At 45.2% G+C, this 21,237-nt stretch overlaps 1 protein-coding gene across 1 annotated transcript in view; it reads right to left on the reverse strand.

The window, feature by feature from the left end:
* Positions 1–20,990, reverse strand: part of myo15ab (myosin XVAb) — a 49,735-nt gene extending 28,745 nt beyond the window's left edge. Inside the window, 35 exon segments of the mRNA XM_061770344.1 lie at positions 58–164; positions 249–377; positions 1,277–1,372; positions 1,444–1,574; positions 1,653–1,734; positions 1,823–1,855; positions 2,831–2,915; positions 3,017–3,192; positions 3,266–3,383; positions 5,926–6,050; positions 6,126–6,171; positions 6,248–6,399; positions 6,464–6,541; positions 6,880–7,005; positions 7,086–7,217; positions 8,344–8,439; positions 8,522–8,645; positions 10,054–10,112; positions 10,211–10,324; positions 11,424–11,585; positions 13,271–13,384; positions 14,459–14,522; positions 15,636–15,739; positions 15,818–15,823; positions 15,928–16,018; positions 16,108–16,182; positions 16,889–16,998; positions 17,059–17,122; positions 17,198–17,280; positions 17,369–17,762; positions 17,841–18,082; positions 18,170–18,367; positions 18,481–18,889; positions 18,891–19,000; positions 19,931–20,990. Of these exon segments, the coding sequence (XP_061626328.1) occupies positions 58–164; positions 249–377; positions 1,277–1,372; positions 1,444–1,574; positions 1,653–1,734; positions 1,823–1,855; positions 2,831–2,915; positions 3,017–3,192; positions 3,266–3,383; positions 5,926–6,050; positions 6,126–6,171; positions 6,248–6,399; positions 6,464–6,541; positions 6,880–7,005; positions 7,086–7,217; positions 8,344–8,439; positions 8,522–8,645; positions 10,054–10,112; positions 10,211–10,324; positions 11,424–11,585; positions 13,271–13,384; positions 14,459–14,522; positions 15,636–15,739; positions 15,818–15,823; positions 15,928–16,018; positions 16,108–16,182; positions 16,889–16,998; positions 17,059–17,122; positions 17,198–17,280; positions 17,369–17,762; positions 17,841–18,082; positions 18,170–18,367; positions 18,481–18,889; positions 18,891–19,000; positions 19,931–20,962 (5,267 nt within the window). The 5' untranslated portion in view covers positions 20,963–20,990.
* Between the last annotated feature and the right edge of the window lie 247 nt (positions 20,991–21,237).

Here is a 21,237-nt window from a genome sequence, read left to right on the forward strand (position 1 = left end):
TGGTGAAGGTCCGCTCTCTAGCAAATGTCTTTGCAGCAGTTGTCGTGATGAACTTACTTGAGCAGGTACTTGGCCAGACTCGGGGAAGGCAGGAAGGCAGACAAACACGAGGACAAGAAGAGCCAACCACGCTCGCAATTCAGCATGTTGGGATTCCTCCACACCTGCAAGAGAACAAACAAAGAGCACGATGTGAGCGCCACGTTATATGACGACGTCGTTTCAAGTTCAGCGCACACTGTCTGGACCTGATTGGCCACTTGAGCCAAGATCTCGTCTCGGAGCTCGGCGTTGCCAAGCCCTCTCTGGATGATGTAATTCCCAAAGAGGTTCTCCTGAGCCCCGTTCAGCTCCGGGTCACCCATGAAGCGAAGAATCTTGACACAGAGACATCGCATTACGTAAAAACAACTTCGTTGGTTAGGTAAGTAATCAGCGAGCACAGTTGCATAAACACTAGCTAGTTGGTTGTTAGTTGTATAGTTGATTGGTGGTGGTCAGTGAGTTAGCACGGTTACATCAAACTAGTTAGTCAGTTTGTCGTTTAGATATTTGGACATTCATCCATTCATTCATCTTCTGTTCTGCTTATTCTCATTGGGTTCGCGGGCATGCCGGAGCCTATCCCAGCTGTCATCGGGCAGGTGGCGGGGTACAACCTGAACCGGTTGCCAGCCAATCGCAGGGCACATAAAAAACAAACAAGCATCCACGCACGCAATTTAGAGTCTTCAATCCACCTAGCACGCATGTTTTTGGGATGTGGAAAAGCCACGCGGGCACGGCGGGGAGAACATGCAAGGTCCACACGGGCGGGGCCCGGGATTGAACCCGGGTCCTCGCAACTGTGCCGCCCGATATTTTGGACAACAGATGGAAATGAGCTTTCTGCTAAATGTAGTGTGAGCATCTCTTTATGTCTTTTGATATTAATTAATGTATGTGCACATTGTTCATAAACTGTTAGTTTTAATACACATTGGTTAGTTGATTACAAGGGAGGCGGTTGTTGGCATGTGAAAACTTCTGTGTGATTGAGTGAGTGAGTACGTTAAGGTAGTTAGCTGGTTGGTCAGTAAGTGGTCAGTTACTTAGCACTGTTACATTTACACTATTTTGGTGGGTTGGTAAGATAGCTAGATAGATAGCTAGATAGATAACTCAACTAAGCGATAGTGATATTGGTTGTATGTTATTGCATTTATTATCTATCGTGCGTGCGTGTGTGTGTGTGTGTGTACAGCTACTGAATACTGCATTTAATTGCGCTCGTTACCAGGACAAAGATGTTTAGGGCTCCTTGCTTCAAGTTTGGATCCATTCGGGTCAGGGAGTTTTCCAGAGGGGCTGTCAGCATCCCAAAGTATGGGTCCTAAAAAAAAAAACACACAACCTATAAACGCTGCTTTTTCCCCGTGTGTGTGTGTGTGTGTGTGCGGGCACCCTAAATATGGTGCGGACATAATGAGTCATGAGGTAGTTGTTGATGTCCAGGGGTAAGGTCATCTGTGGTTCAACCTTAACTTTGGGAGCCTGGACCAGCGCCAGGCAGTCCGAGTGCAGCTCGGCACCACCTGCGCACAAACATTTACACACACACTCGGCCATGCATAAACGGTGCATACTTATTTATAGCGTCGTCCCACGCCCACCTGAAGCTGCCTGAAGCAGCGCCGCCAACTCAGCGGGGATGGGGAGGGTGGTCATGTTCACCACTTCTCGGTTGATGCGGTCCTACATGCGCACACACGCACAAACACATTTGTCTCAGCATGTGACTCTCCTCCTCCTCCTCCTCCTCCTCCTCCTCTTCCTCCCTCACCTCCTCAGCCTTCCGCGCTGGCTCCACCACCGTCTGACAATCAAACAACACAATCAAAAGTCACATTAACTGTTCAATAATCCCATTCATGCAGTCTGATTCTTATTGGGCAGAACTGTGCTGATATCTGCTGAATTTCTTTCCAACTTTGTATAAGGGTGGGCTATGGGCAAAGGGCATTCCTTTTTGCTGCAAATCTGGTTAAAAATGTTTTGATTGAATGTAGTTTCTTATATAGTTTTACATTAGATTAGATGATTTAAGTTTTTTTTTTTTTTTTTTAAAAACAATGTCAAATTCATTCATGTTGGGAATTGATGCATATAAAGGATTCTTTTACACTAAAGTTAAAAATGCCAAATGTTGAACATCTTTTTATATTATCGTATATGATTGTATTGGAATTAAGCTGAAATTCATCATTTTTGGGGGGGGGGGGCACAGATCAGGATAAAAGCTGCAGGAGTTATTTTAGTGTTAAGTACTTATCTGTAGGCAAGTTCAAATAAAAAGTTTCAAATGATCCATCCATTTTCAACAGCGCTTGTCCTGGTTAGGGTCGCGGGGCGCCGGAGCCTATCCCAGCTGACTTCGGGCGAAAGGCGGACTACACCCTGAACTGGTCGCCAGTCAGTCGCAGGGCACGCATGGACACGGACAACCATTCGCGCCGTCACTGAGTGGGAACTGATCCCACGCTGCCCGCAACAAAGTCAGGCGAGTGCGCCGCTACACCATCAGTGACAGTTTAAAATGATTCTAGGAAAACTTTATTTACTGTGTTACTTCCATGACCTAAATTAAAACAGCCAATTTGATTGTAATTTATAACATTTTAATTTACTGTAATAATGACATTGGTATTTAATTTATTTTCAATTAGAATTCATTCTGTTTTATTTTTTGTATTTTTAATTACATCCAATTCAAATCAAAATGTAAGACTTTAAGAGTTTAAGAATCCCCCCGCCCACACACACACACACACACACGTGCTCACACGCGTACCCGGATGTACCACTGCCGGTTGACGATGACTCGCACCATGGCACGCAACTTGACGAGATATTTCCTCCTGCGGGCAAACTTCTTTCTGTCAAAATGAATCAAAAATCAAAACAACAACAACAGGGCAATTATTAAATATTCGACGTCAATGGAGGCAGTTCTGAATAAAGCTGCATGATTGGTCACCTGACGACGCATCCTCTGCATCTGGCCTGCAGCTGCGTCATGCGGTGTCGGAACTTGACGAAGTTCTTGCGTATGAAGTACATGCGCACGTATCTCTGTAGCGTGAGGGCGGCGATGTTGAGCACGCGGTCACGCTTGCCCTCCAGGAGCTGATACAGATCCTCCTTCAGGAAGATCTGCGCGCACACAAACGCACTTTGAAGTGTATTCGCGTCCTGTGTGCGTGCGTGCGCGCGTGCGTCAACAAACCTTAGTGACTCCCAACTGGTAGGAGCCGACCTTGACGGGTCCCAGCTTCCTCAGCATGATGACGCAGTTTTCTTGGTCGGCCATGGGGGGGTCCTTCAAGCAGAGCAGCGCTTTGTACCTATGCACACGTACAGTGCCAGGAAAATGTATTGGCTCCCTTCTCAAATTCTTAGATTTTTGCATTGTTTCTTTACTTTAATGTTCAAGATCATCAAACAAATATGAATATCAGACAAATATAACCCAAGTGAAAGGAAAATGCTGTTTTAAAATTGTGATTGAATTCATTAAGGGAAAAAAAACCTAAAGTTACGTGGCCCTGTATGAAAAGTTGTGGCTAATCACAATTTCTGGCTAATTCTTACAGATCACATCCAAGCCTGATGACCTCCAGACCTGTTCAAGCAAGAAATCACTTAAACAGAATCTGTCCCGACAAAATCAAGTCAGACAAAAGATCTAAAAAAGGAGCAACAAAATGACACACTCCCAAAACATTTGAGAACAGTTGAGAAATAAAGTAATTGACATCTATCCAGCTGGAAAGGGTTACAAAAGCCATTTCCTAAAGCTTTAGGATACCAGTGAACCATAGGGAGAGCCATTATCCTCACATGGAGAAAACATGGAACAGCGGTGAACCTTCCCAGGAGTGGCCGGCCTACGAAGATTACCCCAAGACAACAGCAAGAACTCAGGACAACTTCTAAAGAACCTACGGTCAGTGTTCATGACACAACCATAAGTAAGAGACTGGGTACAATGGGATCCGTGGCAGAGTTCCAAGGCAAAAACCACTGTGAATGAAAAAGAACATAAAGGCTCGTTAGTGCCATGAAAAGGTTTTGGTCCCCTTCTCAAATTCTCATTTTTTTGAATCGTTTCCCCACCTTAATGTTCAACATCATCAAATAAATGTAAATAGAAGAATATAACGGAAGTGAACTTAAAATGCTGTTTGTCAATGGTGATTTCAGTTATTAAGGGAAAAAAAAACCGATTCAAAGTTAGCTGCGCTGTGTGAAAAAGTAATGGGCCCCTAAACCTGATAACTGGTTGGGCCTCTCTTAGCAGCAACACGTGAAATCAAGCATTTTCTATCACTGGCAAGGAGTCTTTCAGATCTCTGTGGAGATATTTTGGCCCCCTCCTCCTTGCAGAATTGTTTGGATTCAGCAAATATTGAGGGTTTTCGAGCATGAACAGCCTTTTTAAGGTCATGCCCCTGAAATCGGATTCATGTCTGGACTTTCATTAGGCCACTCCAAAACCTTCGTTTTGTTTTTTTAAGCCATTCAGCAGTCGACTTGCTTGTGTGTTTTGGATCGTTATCCTGCTGCAGAACCCAAGTGCGCTTCATCTTGAGGTCACAAACACATGGCTGAACATTCTCCTTCAGGATTTTCTGTTACAGAGCAGAATTCATGGTTCCATCAATCACGGCAAGTTGTCCAGGTCCTGAAGGAGAAAAGCAGCCCAAGACCATCACACTACCATCACCATGATTGGCTGTTGGTATGATGATCTTTTTTCTGAAATGCTGTGCTACATTTATGCCTGATGTGACGAGAATCACACCTTCCACAAAGCTCAACTTTCATCTCATCAGTCCATAGAAAATTCTCCCAAAGGTTTTTTGAATCATTCAGATGTTTTTTTTTGCAAAAGTAAGACGAGACTTTGTTCTTTTTGGTCAGCAGCGCTTTTCCCCTCGGACCTCTAGCATGGATGAAATGTTTGCCCAGTCTCTTCCTTATTGTTGTGTCATGAACAGCGACCTTAACTGAGGAAAGGGAGGCATGCAGTTCTTCAGAAGTTGTCCCGAGTTATTTATTTTTGGGGGCCTCCTGGATGAGTCATTGCTGTTCTCTCGGGGTCATCTTTGTAGGCCGACCACTCCTGGGAAGGTTCACCGCTGTTCCATAATTTCTTCATTTGAGCTTAATGGGTCTCCCTAGAGTTTTTTGGAATCCTAACGCTTTAGAAATGGCTTTGTAACTTAGTTTCTTAAATATTTTTATATTCAAAGACATTATTTGAAAGAAGTTTTTTATTTTTTTAAAAACAATTATCAAATTCCGCTCCAACGTCACTTCTCACGCAATGCACTAGTCCGTCTGTGCATGAGCAGACTTGATTCAGGCAGACAAAAAACAGACTCGTTAGCACGGTTGTGAGGAAAATGAAGCGGCAGCTGCCCTCTGTGCATTCTAAAATTTTGCCCCAAATGAAAGCCAAACGTGGAAGATACACGTAACCGCTACATTGTTCTCCAAACTTGAGTGCCAATCAAAAATGAAAAAGGAAATTCAAGATATGCTTCAAACATCAGGTCAGAAAATGCCAGCTTACCAGTATTTTATGTCAGGCTGCTAATTTAATGGAAAAGACACCACCTTGTTTGGTTCATAAATTCTTCAATCTGACTCTAATGTCACCAGCCATGAACCTCACCACACGTCGTGGCCAACCGCCGAGTAACCTAAACTCCTGCATATGCACCGAGCTAACTACTTACATACCCGTCTACAAACACACCTGGATAGAAAGCTGTGAAAATTCAGCGTAAATCTGACTAATGTCAGTGCCTCACCGGCCATGAACCTCACCCCACCGTACAACTACGATATACCTACCTGCCTGCGCGCCTACCTACCCACCTGGATAGGAAGCTGTGAAATGTCAGTCTAATGGGATAGCCCTCCTTGCGTATCCGGATGGTCTCCATGATTCCAGAGTAGCGCAGCTGCGTCGAGACCAGGTCCATGTCAAACATTGCAGCTTCCTGAATCGGCAGAAAACCCCCCACATGAGCACTTTTGAAACACAAACACCGAACAGCGTGCTCGTAGATTGATACCTTACGCTGGTTTGGCTTGATACAGCGCACAAAATAAGGGTGACACCTGGAAAATGACAGAGTACCACAGGGAATAAATGGAGAAAAGAAAATGGAGTAGTGTTCCCTGTGTAGTGTTCTACCTCTCCATCTTCTCCAGTAGCTCCTGCAAGCTGCTCTGGAACTTAACGCTGACCGTGCTGGCTTGGAAGCGGCGAGCCGTGCTGCTGCGCCGCGTGCTGGACCGATGCTGGGACAACACCTCGGAATGTTTCAAGAAAAGGTCCGCCACAATCTGCCGGTATACACGCAAAAGTACGTACTGAGGTAAATGACTGAAAAAACAGTAAAAGTCTCACTCTGTTTTTGCTGTGGATGAACAGGTCCAGGACATCCTGGCGGACCGTGTCAAAGTTCTTGTCCAGAAACTTGTTCACCTAGGACCCAAAACATGAGACAACTTTCAGCAAATGAACTAAAGATGTGCATCACCTACCGATTTATACTGTAGTAACTATCACTAAATGACCTACCAACTATCTGCTTACCCATTTGTTCGACTTACCTACTTAGCCATTTACAGTATATCACTACCCACCACCCTAAATAGGGGTGCACGATTTTCTTTTATACTGTACGGCGCGTTTTAGGCCAATTTCTGCCACTGCATCCTGCCTACACTAAAGATATATATGACATTACGTCCGAGCACTTAGTCCTTATGGCATATGTAGAAGTAATGAGCGTAAACAGAGTGCAAGCAATCAAAGTGTACCTGGTAGGTAACTTTTCCGGCATAGTGCTTGAGGGTGAACTGGGGCAGAGGCATCTTTGGCTTGGCATACAGGGGGTCGTTACCATGGTGATAATGGCACTTTTGCAGGAACGTGTGGTCTGTGGCCTAATTGCCACAAGTGCAAGTGCTCCGTGGTTATGAAGTCCATTTTCTTGGGGGCATTTGGATTGGAGGAAAAAGGGTACCTGAGGGAAACCGCACTGATCGTCAAGTATGCGCAGAATCCCATGAGGCTTTGCGGCAATCAGGTCCAAGCAGGCCTGGTTAGAACTGAAGGGCTGCTGCTGCCACTCGATCTGCTCTCGCATGTACTCCTCCTGTAGGATATACAGCGAATGTTCACGCAGTCTCAGCTTTTCCACTCAACTCACGTCCATTCGCGACTTTTTCCACAGAACACAACAAAGACTGTTGGCTTGTTCTTTGATGAAACAGCGACAAGGCAGTGACATGAGTGAAACGTTGGCGTGGAGGTCATAACTTTGCAACCTGTAAAAATATCAATAGCTGCTATTTTTACAACCGTTTTGAGTCCGTGATACATACAGGAGATAGAGTGGCTCACTTGAACAAACATACGGTTGACCCCTGCTGTTTGCTGGGGACCGAGCCTGCCCGCGAATAATGAAAAATCTAGGACTAACTGACACTCCGGAATAATTGCAGGAGCTTGGGCAGTAAGAAAACAACAAATATCGGGTAAAAGAACACAATGAAGCGATTGTTTCTGCGAATAACGGCGGATAGTTTCCCCCCCAAAAATCTGAATAGATATATTCACGAATGCCGAACCACAAAAACGCCTTTTCGCTCTTTACAAAGTCACCTATTTGCGTTTTTTTCCCCCCGCAGAACCTATTCCAAGCTATCAGTCCTAAGGTGCCTCAATATGGTGGCAAAATAGGAAGTATGTTGAAGGGATACGGCTTGACTGTTCTAAGATCTTTGTATGTTGGTGAGGAGCTAGGTTTAGCCTGGGTTGTTAGCAGAAGAATAGGGTCTATGTGTTTTTGCTTGGCTGAGTGGCTATTAAAAAGAAATCCAATTTTCTGTAACCTGTTTCAATGGTAATGTTGTAAGTGGAAATGATCAACTGTTTCTGTTTCAAACTGAATCATGGTTACACTTTTAACTATTCATTCATTCATTTTCCGTTCCGCTCATCCTCACCAGGATCGCGTGCTGGAGCCTATCCCAGCTATCTTTGGGCGAGAGGCGAGGTACACCCACAGGTGGGGCCGGGATTCGAGCTTTGAGGCGGATGTGCTAACCAGGCATCCGCCGTGCCGCCTTCTAACGGTTAATGTAGGCAATTGTAAACATTTTTAAGGGGGCATCAATGAGTCACATTTTCCGCCATTGGCAGAAGGACTCGGTATAGTGAGGCTTCACTGTAATACGACTAGAAAAAGGAGAGGTTGTACAACAAAGGTTTTCCCTGACCTGCTCTTGCTGGATGATGACTTTGTTAAAAAAGAATTGCAAAGTTTCGTTGGCATAGTTGATGCACAGTTGCTCAAAACTGTTCACCTCCAGCTCCTGCAGGGTAAGACGTGAGGCTTTACTCAAGTGAGGGGGCGTCAGTCGTATTTTGACTCATACATGGTCAAAAAAGCGGGACCTCAAATCCATAAATGTCCAGTATGGAGATGGAGAGCACCTCGTTGCGAGGGTATACCCGTCCGTTGATACGCTCTATCAGCCAGTTGAAGAGCAGCGAGTAGAGGATCTTGGCAACGGCGTCTCTACAAGACACACAAACACACACACACACACACACACACACACACGGGGTTCCTATGGAAACAAGAGAAGCTGGTTCCTATGGAAACAAGGGGGCATCGGTGACGATGCGACGCCCCCACCTCTCCTCTCCGAGCACCCCTCTACCCCCTTGTCTTTACGTCCTTTGTTCTTACGTGCCTCTTTCAAAGATGGGAAGAGACTTTCAGAGGTCTCACTCTGAAGCAATCTCCTGGAGGGTTTAACATGGACCAATTTAATTTGATGTTTTAAATGTTTGCTACTTAAAAAAACAATTCATCATAGTATAGGGTAAAGAGTCCATTCTGAGGCGCCATTTCTGGCAACAAAATCAACAACAAAAAAAATATATATATTATATATATATATATATATATATATATATATATGTGTGTATATATATACATATATATATATATACATATATATATATATATGTGTGTATATAAAAATGGGCACCAGCACACTTTTCCTCCATTCCTTCTCACCTGCGAGAATTCCGTTGAACAAGCTGGTCAGAAACTCCACAGCCAGCTCTCCTAGATGCTTCCATACCTCCAAAGGAATTACTAATCATTGCCACTTGCCTCGTCTTCTCTTCCTTCGCTCTCATTTTCCTCATTCATCAACTCCTCAAAGTATTCTTTCCATCCGTCCAGCACACTACTGGCACCAGTCAAGACATTTCCATCTCTATCCTTAATCACCCTAACCTGCTGCACATCCTTCCCATCTCTATCCCTCTGTCTGGCCAACCTGTAGAGATCCTTTTCTCCTTCTTTAGTGTCCAACCTGGCATACATGTCATCATATGCCTCTTGTTTTGCCTTTGCCACCTCTACCTTTGCCCTATGTCACATCTCAATGTATTCCTTCCGCTTCTCCTCGGTCCTCTCAGTGTCCCGCTTCTTCTTAGCTAACCTTTTTCCTTGTATGATTTCCTGTATTGTGAGGTTCCACCACCAAGTCTCCATCTCTCCTTTCCTGCCAGAAGATACACCAAGTACTCTCCTACCTGCCTCTCTGATCACCTTGGCTGCAGTGGTCCAGTCTTCTGGAAGCTCCTCCCGTCCACCGAGAGCTTGTCTCACCTCTTCCCGAAAAGCTGCACAACACTCGTCCTGTCTCGGCTTCCACCACGTGCTTCTCTGCTCTGCCTTTGTCTTCCTAATCTTCCTCCCCACCACCAGAGTCATCTTCCACACCACCATCCTATGCTGTCCAGCCACACTCTCCCCTACCACTACCTTACAGTCGCTAACCTCCTTCAGATTACATGGTACCAAAAATGGCTCCTTGCAAGTGTTAAGTGGCTAAAGACCAACAAATCTTAATAAAATACAACAACTAATAATAAATAATAAATCCAAAAAATGGACTTAAACTGACCTGGCATCCACAGCGCTCTCCACTGTGAGCGGAGTGGAGATCTTTTCATGGACTGTGTCCTGCAAACATAACATGCTGTATATCAACCCTCATGATAATCTAATAAAAATGTAAAGTAATAATGTACGTTGTGTGTGGTCGGCGTGTGGGCGTTCACCATGACTTTGAAGGTGACACACTTCTGCAGGCCTTCGGGCGACACCTGTAGCAGGTCAGCGACCACTCGGATCTCCTGAGTGCTCGCCGCCGCCGCCCCCTCCTGACCTCCAGCCTGCAGGGGGCATCGTTAATAAGCATCATCACCAAGTGTGTTGCGCAGGGGTGGGGAAGGTTTGGCCTGGGGCCTACGTGCAGCCCGCCTCCTTCGTTTAATCCAACCCACCGAGCATTTACATTATCAAGAACCTTGTAATATTTGGTGCATTCATTTTCTTTCTTTCCCCCCCAAAATGGTTGGCTAAAATGTATTTATTTTTGTAATCATTGATCTCATTCAATAATTGGTTTGCTGATTCATTGTAGATAATACAATTAAATAGTTCAGCAAAACGAACAATTTTAAATATTTGATCATTCACTCCACAAATAATTATAATCAAATGAATAAAAAAGAATAATGACAATTATTTCGGATTATTATGACTGTATTAGGGGGTACAGTGGCCTCCGGTTTCCTCCCACAACCCAGAAACATGCTTGGTAGGTTAAGTGAAGACTCTAAAGTGCCTGTGCATGTGAATGGGACTGCGAATGGTTGTTTGTCCGCCTTGCCATTGGCTGACGACGAGATCAGGGTGTACCCCGCCTCTCGCCAAGAGTCAACTGAGTACACGCCAGCACGTCTGCGACCCTAGTGAGGATAAGCGGGATGGAAAATGGATGGATTGATTATTAGTATTATTATTACAACCCCAATTCCAATGAAGTTGGGACAAATCATGTTCAAGCAATATTGAATTGAATACACTCCAAAGACAAGATATTTCATGTTCAAACTGATCAAGTTGATTGTTTTTAGCAAATAATCATGAACTTAGAATTTGATGGCTGCAACACGTTCCAAAAGAGCTGGCACAGGCTCATGTTTACCACGCATGTTTTTGGCATGTGGGAGGAAACTCACACAGGCACGGGAAGAACATGCAAACTCCACACAGGCGGGGCCGGGGATTGAATCCCGGGTCCTCGGAACTGTGAGGCAGACGCTCTAACCGGTCAACCGCCGTGCCGCTATTTTACATCTTCTACATCCAAATTTGGATTTGATTTTCGACCCCCATCTACAAATAACCTGGCCGTTCTATCGGTTTTCCAAATGTCAATGCGGCCGTAGCGCCCTGGTGTAAGGTCCGTGTGTGTGACATGTTGACCTGGTGCGACTGGAAGTAGACGTTGCCGAGATGGAGGACGGAGGAAAGGAGCAGGTAGATGCCCTTTCGCTCCTCGGCGTTGAAGCGCAGGAGATCCATAGCGCTCAGGAGGTGGCGGAAGTCCTGGGCATCGTCCTTCCCCACGATTTTGCAGTCCCCTCCCTGTGACCACGTGCACACACGGGCCTTCATCGCTACACTAATGTTCCAAGAATGTGGTTACAAAAAAAAGTTTTTTTCTGATATTTGCACTTATTTGCAGTATTGAGTTGGTTATTTACGTCGCAGACGAGAAAAGAAGGTAAAATCATTATTTGATCGTCTGCTGGCTTTTGGCTAGGGATAGGTAGGTAGTCACCTATGCTCACGAGCTAGGGGTCGTGACTGAAGTTTGTGGATACAAGCGGTGGAAATCCATTTCCTCTGCAGGGTATCCAGGCTCTCCCTTAGAGATAGGGGGACAAGCTCAGTCATCAAGAAGGAGCTCAGAGCTGCTCCTCCACATTGAGAGGTGAGCCACAGTGGTTTGGGCGTCTGGCTAGGATGCCCAAACCACTGTGGACGCTTCCTTGGTGAGGAGGCCCCGGGGACGACCCAGGACACGCCGGAGAGACAATGTCCCTCAGTTGACCAGGGAACGCCTTCGGATCCCCTCGGAAGAGCTGGACGGAGTGGCTGGGGAGAGGGAAGTCTGGGCTTCCCTGGCTGTGACCTGACTCCGGATAAGCAGAAGAAAATGGATGGCTGGATGGTTGGATAAATAGGTAGGTGAGTAGGTAGGTAGGTAAGGTGGGCAAGCTGGTAGGAAAAGTACGTAGGTAGGGTAGGTGTGTTGGCAGGGTAGGAAGGCAGGCAAGTGGGTATGTAGGGTAGCTGGGTTGGGTAGATAGGTAAGGTAGGTAGAAGGTACAATAGGTACAGTACGTAGGTGGGTAGGTAGGTACAGTAGGTAGTAGAGGCTGACGCGGAAGTGGATGTTGGCTCCCGCTCCCTCCCACTCCCACAGAGCTTGGAGGGTGTTACTCATTTATTTTTGGTTGTTATATTTAAAGTTGAGTTTTGTTAGTTTAATAAATACTACATTTCGAAATCAATGAATAATCATTTATTAATCATGATTTCAATATCGATCAAAATAATTGCGATGAAACATTTTTCCATCATTGCCCAGCCCTAGTAGGTAGGTAGGTACTCTGTATTTCGGTGAGAAGGTAGAGCAGGTAGCAAGGGTAGGTGTCTTGGTAGGGAATGTCGGCAAATGGTCGGGAATATATGTAGGTACAGTCGGTATGGTAAGTAGGAATTTACGGTAGGTAGGTAAACTGGGTAAGATGTCATACTCCCTTACCTGTTTAGAGTGCCTGTTTGTTTCGAGCAGATTGAATTTATGTAAATGAGCAAAATGACTCTTATTTGGTTGTCCACTTCCACCAAAAAAGAAGGCTCACTATTGGACTGGTGGAGGCATTGGACCCAGTAACAGGTCAAACAGAGGTGCACTGCAAATACTGTCATTGTACATAAAAAGTTCGGTAAATACTTGACTCACACCGGGTGCTGGCATGGCTGTGTGTAAAGCAACTGAAAAGGTGAGAAAGTGCTCTCGCAGTCATCTGGCATGAAAAGCTAACTTGATAGCGGAATGGCATCCATCACGTCAATGCATTTACATCAAAGCGAACGAAAGGTTAGACGAGCCACATTTATATTTGGGGCCATTGATCAATGTCTGGAGAATGAATGTCACCTTGGCACAGAGATGACAAGTCATTTGTGAAGCCAGAAATGGATTAGCTGGGCTCTCCGCGTGTGTGTGCGTGCGTGCGTGCGTGCGTGCGTCCGTGTACCTGATTTAGATAATAGTAGGTTTCGGGATCCTGCAGATGCAGTGAGCGCTTCTCGTGTGGAGGAAGGCCCGCCAGCATCTCGTAGAAGATGTGGTAGTTTCTCTCCGATTTGGCCTGACCATTACAAGAAAAAGCCAACAGACTGACCGTTGCAATATAGAATATGTACCTCCTGTATTCGACATTGAAAATGGAACCGCGGCGTTTGTTGTTAGGGTTCGTCGTGGATCACTAACACATAGTATAGTCGTCGGTAGTTATAATATTCATAAGAATAATAGTAACAAGAAGAAGAAATATACAAAAAATAAATGAAGTGCAAAAATAAAAAGAATACAGGCTCCAACTAAGCGGTAGAATATGGATGTATGGATAGGGTATTTACAACAATAATAATAGTTATATAAAAGGATGGTTAATCATAGTTAAATAAATAAAAATGACACCCGTGACCCTGTAATAGACAAGCAGTACAAAATGGATGAGGGATACTATTTTTTTTTTCCAAAGAAGGATGGATCATAATAATTATTTAAAACAAATAAGAATAATAATAATAGTGTAGTAATACAGTGTAATTGACACTCCCATATCATTGGCATGAAAATTCTGAAAAAACCTTGAATAAGCGCGGGACGAGGTAAAACACACAAATAAGCGGGCGATTGGGTTGATAAAACTGCAAATAAGCAGGGCTCGCCGCAAACAATAGGAGATCTGCGAATCATTGAATTTGCGAAGGCCGAACTGCGAATATGCGGGGGTCCACCGTAATCAAGATTAAATGAAAATATTACAAATATTAATGAATAAAGGCTGCTTTTCAGATCAGATAAAGATGTTTCACATGGGCTATGAACATTTTAAATCAGACAAATACGTGTGGAAATAAAGTGGGACAGGTGTGTCTGCGTGATCTCAGATCTTAGGATGGACATTGCGTGCGTGTGTGTGTGTGTGTGTGTGTGTGAAATGGGAGTGTGAGGTCATCTCAGTCCTGCAGATGACAGACGCTCCTGATGGAGACATCGGGATTAAAGAGACATAGCATTATGTTGGACACATCACGAATCTCCTCTTTCTCCCACTCTGACTCACTTGTAAGAAGACGCCATGTGCACGTGTGTGTGTGTGTGTGTGTGTGCTTTCTTTTGTGTTTGTGAGTGTGTGTGTGTGTGTCTAGTTCACCTGAAAGACAATGCGGGACTTCTCCAACAGGTACTGAGATGTTATGGCACCGCTGATTACACCTCTGATTAATTAGGTTTGGAACACACGCACACACAAACAAAAACCCACACACACATGCACACAAACACACGCACAGACATGCAGACACATTTGAGAGTTAAGTAACAAGTCATGCATGGGTAATGCGTTTGGGTCTTCTTTGTCACAGATCAACTTGTCACCAAGTGTGTAAGAGTGTTCCATTCTTCACGTGTGCGGTATCGTTATCACAATGGACAGTGCTCACTATCTCATGGTTATAGAAAAACCACACCAAGGAGGTCATGTTTTCACAAAAAAAAACAACACATTTGTTAGCTTAAAAACATCATTTCCTCACTCATTTTTAACTTACTGTTACAATATCAATACAAAGTACCAATGAGCTTCCTAAAAAACCCAGATCATGGTAATCCGCAAAGGGTTTGGTCTTGTTTTCCGAAAAGGATCAAATATGGCTTTAGCGTCGTACCTGGAAGGATTTTTTCAATCTTAAAAGATTGATCTGTTATAGAATCCACATCTTTTGGTCCTACAGTGTGTGGTGTGTTCCAATAATCTCAACACAGAATATCACAGACAAAAAGATTCTGTTCCAACACCGATCTACAATCCAGTCCTCCACTACAAAAAAACACGCCTAATCCAAAGTGATCTAAAAAAACAAACAAACGAGAAGAAACACTAGCGGATATGTTGGTTGCACCAGTGTAAAATGTGTCTTACTCAGGGAATTTTTGTGAAAAGTGTGCAAATGACTGAAATATGGAAAACATGTTTCTACGATGTCCTGAATGAGCGGAACAATTTGTTGAAATTTAAAATTAGATTTGGTTTCAATCTGTTGAGAAATGTGGAAGGACGAGGTCAAAATTGGACAATTTCTCAATTCATTATTAATTTGGGAATTTTGTGTTAGAAAATGTGGGAATTTGTACTTTCAAATGCATCGCAAATGAGCTGAACATTTTGAAGTTGTAATGGTTTCAATAATAATCAAATATAGAGAGAAATATGGAAGGATGAGTCAAATTTGGAAAATGTCTCAATTGATTCATTGTCATTTTTATCATGGAAAATGTGGAATTCTGATTGTTATTCATATTTTTTAAAACATTCTTTTTGAACTACTCACTCCTCCATGCAGATCTCTGTGAATTTGCCAAAGCGTGACGAGTTGTCGTTGCACACCGTTTTGGCGTTGCCAAATGACTCCAACAGGGGCGTGGCTTCCAAGATCTAATGAATAGGTCAATACAATACTTGTTACCGTTTCAACCTCCAACAGGGTGGACAACAACACTATCAATCCCTTACCTCTATCTGACGGGACACGGCCACGGAAAAGGAATGCAAAAATTGTATTAGCCTAACTACCTTTATACACAGTACGTGATTTCATGATGTATTCTAAATGGCAGATGCACCTGTTGTGTCACATTGCGTTTGTGATGTATGGCTGTCAAGTAACGCAGGATCAGTTTGGTGGCTTCCGTCTTCCCGGACCCGCTTTCTCCACTACAAAAAAATCATTCAAAAAGGGGGAAAAATTATTAAATGAAAAAGTGACGTCAAACTCTGGATTCAAATGGAGGGAAACTTGGTACCTGATGACAATACACTGGTTGTCTTTGGCATCCATCATGTTGGTGTAGGAGAGATTAGCAAGGGCAAAAAGATGACTGCAACACAGGCACACATTTTACTGCCTTTTGTCATAGTTCAATTAGGAAGGTTGGACTTTTCAGTAACGTATGATATTCGTCAGTAAGCTAGCAAAGTGGACTCTTAAGTAGAGTATTACATTCATCGCGAAACTATCAGAGTGGACTTTTCAGTAACCTGTTACGTTACCCGCCAAACTCGGAGGGTTTTTTTTTTTTTAGTAATGTATTACATTAACTCCTAAAATAGCTAGGACTCTTAAATACAGTATGGTTTTACGTTACCTGGCAGTCTAGCAGGGTGGATTTTGGCAGCATGGACTTATAATTTCAATAGAGTATTACATTAGCCAGTAAAGCAAATTGACTAGCAGGGTGGACTCTTTGAATACAATATTACATGAGCCAATAAACTAGCCATTTGGAGTTTTTAGTAATGTACCTGTATTATATTAGCCACTAATCTAGCCTGATGGAGTTTTTAGTAATGTATTACATGAGCCACTAAACTAGCAGGGTGGACTTGTATTTTTATTAGACCGTATTACATTAGCCGCTAAAGTAACAGAAGGACTCTGTAAGTACAGTATTACGCTGCTGAACAAGCTAGGTCACAGTTTTTATTAATGCATTACATTAGTGGCAACAACAACAACAATCCAAAGACAATATATTCACATTAAAGTGTCATTGTTGGCCACATACACCAAAACGAGGGTCTTACGGAGGGTTGTCGCTCAGGCCATGTCCCTCGTACTGGAGTAAAATATCTGTGCCATAAATGTTGAGAAGCTTGTATGGGTTGACGGAGACCAGGATGCCGCCGATGTACGTCTTTTGAGAGAGAAATACATCCATATTGAGTTATCACATGCAAGTGGTGACGAAGCTTACATAAATGAGCTCCTGGTCATAGCGTTTCTTGAGGTTCATCAGGACGGTGGTCTCATTCAGTTCTCTGAAATTAAACAATTGACAACGCCATGAATAGGTCTACCAATGGGCTTCCAGATATTAGACTTGTGAGGCTTACGGCAGTTGTGTCAAGTCCTCCACGCCCTCGGCCCAGCGCTTCACCCTGTGGCTGGTTGTCGGCATGCTTAGGATAGAGTAGATCTAAAAGAACAATGACATGTATTTAGCCCGAAGGATCTGAGTCATCATGGTCCAAATTTGAGATAATTCTTTGTGAACTACCGACTACCTTGTCATACCAGCTCTGCCCAGGAACCCTCTCTCGGACGGGGGTCCAGTCTGGATCCTGAAGCTCTTCGTTCTTGATGTCGGCTGTGGGTAAATATCCATCTAACACACCTGTCTCTCTATACATGGACCACTTGGCCAGATGCTGGACCGTGCCATGGGGTAAAACTCTCTCAGAGGCCCACACATCCTCCCCGGTTTCGCCGCCGCCCCTGGCATTCCGGGCCCAGTGACCCGAGTGCGGTCCATAGGGTGGGATTGGGGCGTAGCGATTATCTGTGCCATATAGTGCAGTTGGGGGCCTGTAGGAAGCATAGCGAAGCTGCTGGTTTTGGATGGCGTTGGCCAGGCTGGGATTGTTGAACCGTCTTGTGAGGACAGAGCCATCTGGCAGCCTGCGGGGCAAACGGGGCTCAAGTTAAAACTTTCAGAACTATGCCACATGCCCTGGTTTATCTCTGTGGTTTGCTGACCTGTAACAGATGCCACGCAGGTCGTCATTCTTCAGGGCAGAGTATAGGTTCGGACTGTCGGGTTTCGGTGCCCCCTTGAACACAGAGTTTTGAGGGAGGTGGAAGAGATCAGATGAACGAAGGCCCATGTTCTTCCTCAAAGCAGCGGTGAGGTTTGGAGTCGCAGGCTGCTGACCAGGGATAACCAGGGAACCATCAGGGAGCTGATACGAAGCATTCCGAATGCTGTGATTTGCAAGAGCCTACGGGGCGGTACAAGCAAGAAACCATCTGTGATCTATGCACCACCCGCAAGAGTCATGAAAACAAGCTGTGTCAGGATTACCTACTTTTGACAAGTCCGGAGTGATCGGTTTGCGCGGGTCGATGATGATGGTTCCGTCAGGCAGAGTGTACGATACACCCCTAAGGTAGGGGTTGTGAAGGGCAGAGGTCAAGTTGGGAGTCTTTGGTTTCATTGAGTCGACAATCATGGTTCCATTGGGGAGGGTGAGGGTTGCCCCCTTCAAGGCCGGGTTATTAAGAGCCTGTTATGGAGCAGGTTGACAGCTAGGTTCAGATAACGTAATGTTGCACAGTTCTAAGGGAGACCGATTATTTTGTCACTTCAGTGCATTGCAATTGGGGGTTGAAAACAAACCTTTAATAAGTCTGGCGGTATAGGTGTATTGGGGTCCCGAACTCCCTCCGGCAGGTTAAAGGAGGCCTTCCTGAGGGTAGGGTTCTGAAGGGCGTTAGCAAGACTCGGAGAAACAGGCTTCCGGGGGTCAATGATTATAGTGCCATCTGGCAGCGTGTAAGATGCCGATTTTAGGTAAGGGTTTTGAAGTGCTGCCGTGAGGTTGGGGGATTTTGTTTTTTTTGGGTCAATGACGATGGTACCGTCAGGGAGCGACTGGGATGCTTCACGGAGAGCAGGGTTCTTTAGTGCCTTAGCGAGGTCTGGGGAAACAGGTTGCTGTATGTGAAGAGACAGGTTAATGGTTATCAAAGGCGGAAACAATGTGGATTCAAAACAGGAGTCATAAATCATTGGTTACTTGGTTTTTAGGGTCTATAATTGTGCCATCAGGTAGAGTGTAAGTAGCAGTCCTGAGATCCTGGTTCTGAAGCGCTCTGGCAAGGTTAGGAGACATGGGCTGCTGGGAAACCCGTGGGTCCTGCATTGGGCAGTAATGAAAGTGACACACTACGAAAATGCTTGTCAGGCTCTCCCCACAAAATCTACTCTTTCTTTGACTGCCCATTACTCACATTTTTTTACAGGTGCAAATAACCCTGAGTAATGTACGATTAACTTTTTGATGAGAGAACATTTGTCACGGAAGTGAAAAGACAATTTAGAAGACCATGGGCAGCCACGAGCGCCAGAAGAGCGCCAGAAGAGATCACAATGTCTCGCAATTGCAAAGGCAATGTTCCGCAATGTTGTCCATTCAGCCACAATATAAGCTATGTTTGGAAATTGGTGGAAACTGGTGGAAACCAGTTTGATTATTTCTGAATGCACAGGAATAATTACACTATACCAGGTGGGGAAGAGCTGCACGGAGAACGACTGGTTAGAGCGTCTGCCTCACAGTTCTGAGGACTGGTGTTCAATCCCCGACCCCGCCTGTGTGGCGTTTGCATGTTCTCCCCGTGCCTGCGTGGGTTTTCTCAGGGCACTCCGGTTTCCTCCCACATCCCAAAAACATGCATGGTAGGTTAATTGAAGTCTCTAAATTGCCCGTAGGTGTGAATGTGAGTGTGAATGGTTGTTTGTTTCTATGTGCCCTGCGATTGGCTGGCAACCAGTTCAGGGTGTACCTCCTGCCCGATGATAGCTGGGATAGGCTCCAGCACTCCCACGACCCGAGTGAGGAGAAGCGGCTCAGAAAAATGGTAATGATAGGTGGGGAAGACTAATGTTTTGTTTTTGCCATTAAATTATCGCAGCTTTAATTTTATTTTCTGTATTTTAGTTCATTAGACTTGCATCTGTGTCAATAAACACCTGAATAAAAATGTACCGTGAGTAATGACCAGTGAAAGTGGGAGTATATTTTTGAGGAACCTCGTATATGCTCACACGCTGCTTCAATACCCACCGTAATAATTGATCCATCAGGCAAAATGTATGAAGCTCCCCGTATTTGCTGGTTTTGCAAGGCCTGACCGAGCTGCGGTGAGGAACGTGGATCTGCAAAAGGCGACACCAAGGTTCCGTCCGGCAACCGGTAGGATGCCTGCATCAGCTGTGGATTGTGAATGGCATTCGCCAGCAATGGTGAAGAAGGTGGCGGGGGTGCATAGGGCGACCGACTGAGTTTCAAAGGAGTCTGATAGGACACTTGGCGGAGATTTGGGTTCTGCTGCAGTGCACTATGGAGCTTGGGGGTGACCGGAGCGTAAGGGTTATGGTGTTGCATCATTGGGGATCTTAAAGATGCAACGTTCTGAAAGTCGGAGCGGTTCTGCAAAGCATCATAGAGCAGCGGTGCTGGACCAGGCTCAGAGATGTAATCGTACCCGGTAACATACGTTTGCCCATATGGTGAGTGGAGGTGCGGAGTGGGATAGGACGCTAGATTCTGGAGTACCTGACCGTGTCTCATGGCTCCAGAAAGCAGTGGAGATGAAGGCCCAGGTTGAGCATACAGGGATGGAGGCCTTTGAAGGGAAGACACATAGGAGGCATCTCTCACTGCCTTGTTTTCCAGCACTTGGGATACCATCGAAGAGGAAGAGGCCATAGGCTGCTCAAAAGGTGATAACGGCCTTTGCAGAGGAGAAGCATAGGATGCGTCTCTCAACGCCTGGTTTTGCAGTGCTCTAGACACCATCGGGGAGGAAGGGGGCATGGGGTGCTCGTAAGGAGAGAGCGGCCTTTGTAGAGGAGGAGCATAGGATGCGTCTCTTACCGCATGGTTTTGCAGGGCACTTGACACTATCGGGGAGGAAGGGGCCATGGGCTCCTCGTGAGGAGATAGTCGCCTCTGCAAAGGAGAAATGTAGGAGGCGTCTTTCACCGCTTGATTCTGCAGTGCTCTGGACAAAAGCGGAGAGGAAGGGATCGGGGGTGAATCGTGGAGGGCCAACGGGGTAAGGTAGGTGGCATCTCGAAGTGCTTGGTTTTGCATTGCAGCAGAAAGCAAAGGGGATGAGGAAGGATACGGCTCTGCATATTGGGCTGCCATTCCATCCATGCCCACCACTGGAATGACTGGAGGGCCAAAAGGGGAAACTAAAGAGGCCTGTCTGATAGCTTGATTTTTCAGGGCAATAGATAGCATTGGCGAAGCAGGGGTAGCAACTGGATCAGTGAAAGGATCCACGTAAGGGGTGGAGGTGTACAGCTCCGGTGGATGGACACCGTGAGGAGGCAACACGGGGGATGACAAACGGGAATGTCGAG

The sequence above is a fragment of the Phyllopteryx taeniolatus genome, chromosome 4 (assembly GCF_024500385.1).
Source record: "Phyllopteryx taeniolatus isolate TA_2022b chromosome 4, UOR_Ptae_1.2, whole genome shotgun sequence".
Taxonomy (NCBI): Eukaryota; Metazoa; Chordata; class Actinopteri; order Syngnathiformes; family Syngnathidae; genus Phyllopteryx; species Phyllopteryx taeniolatus.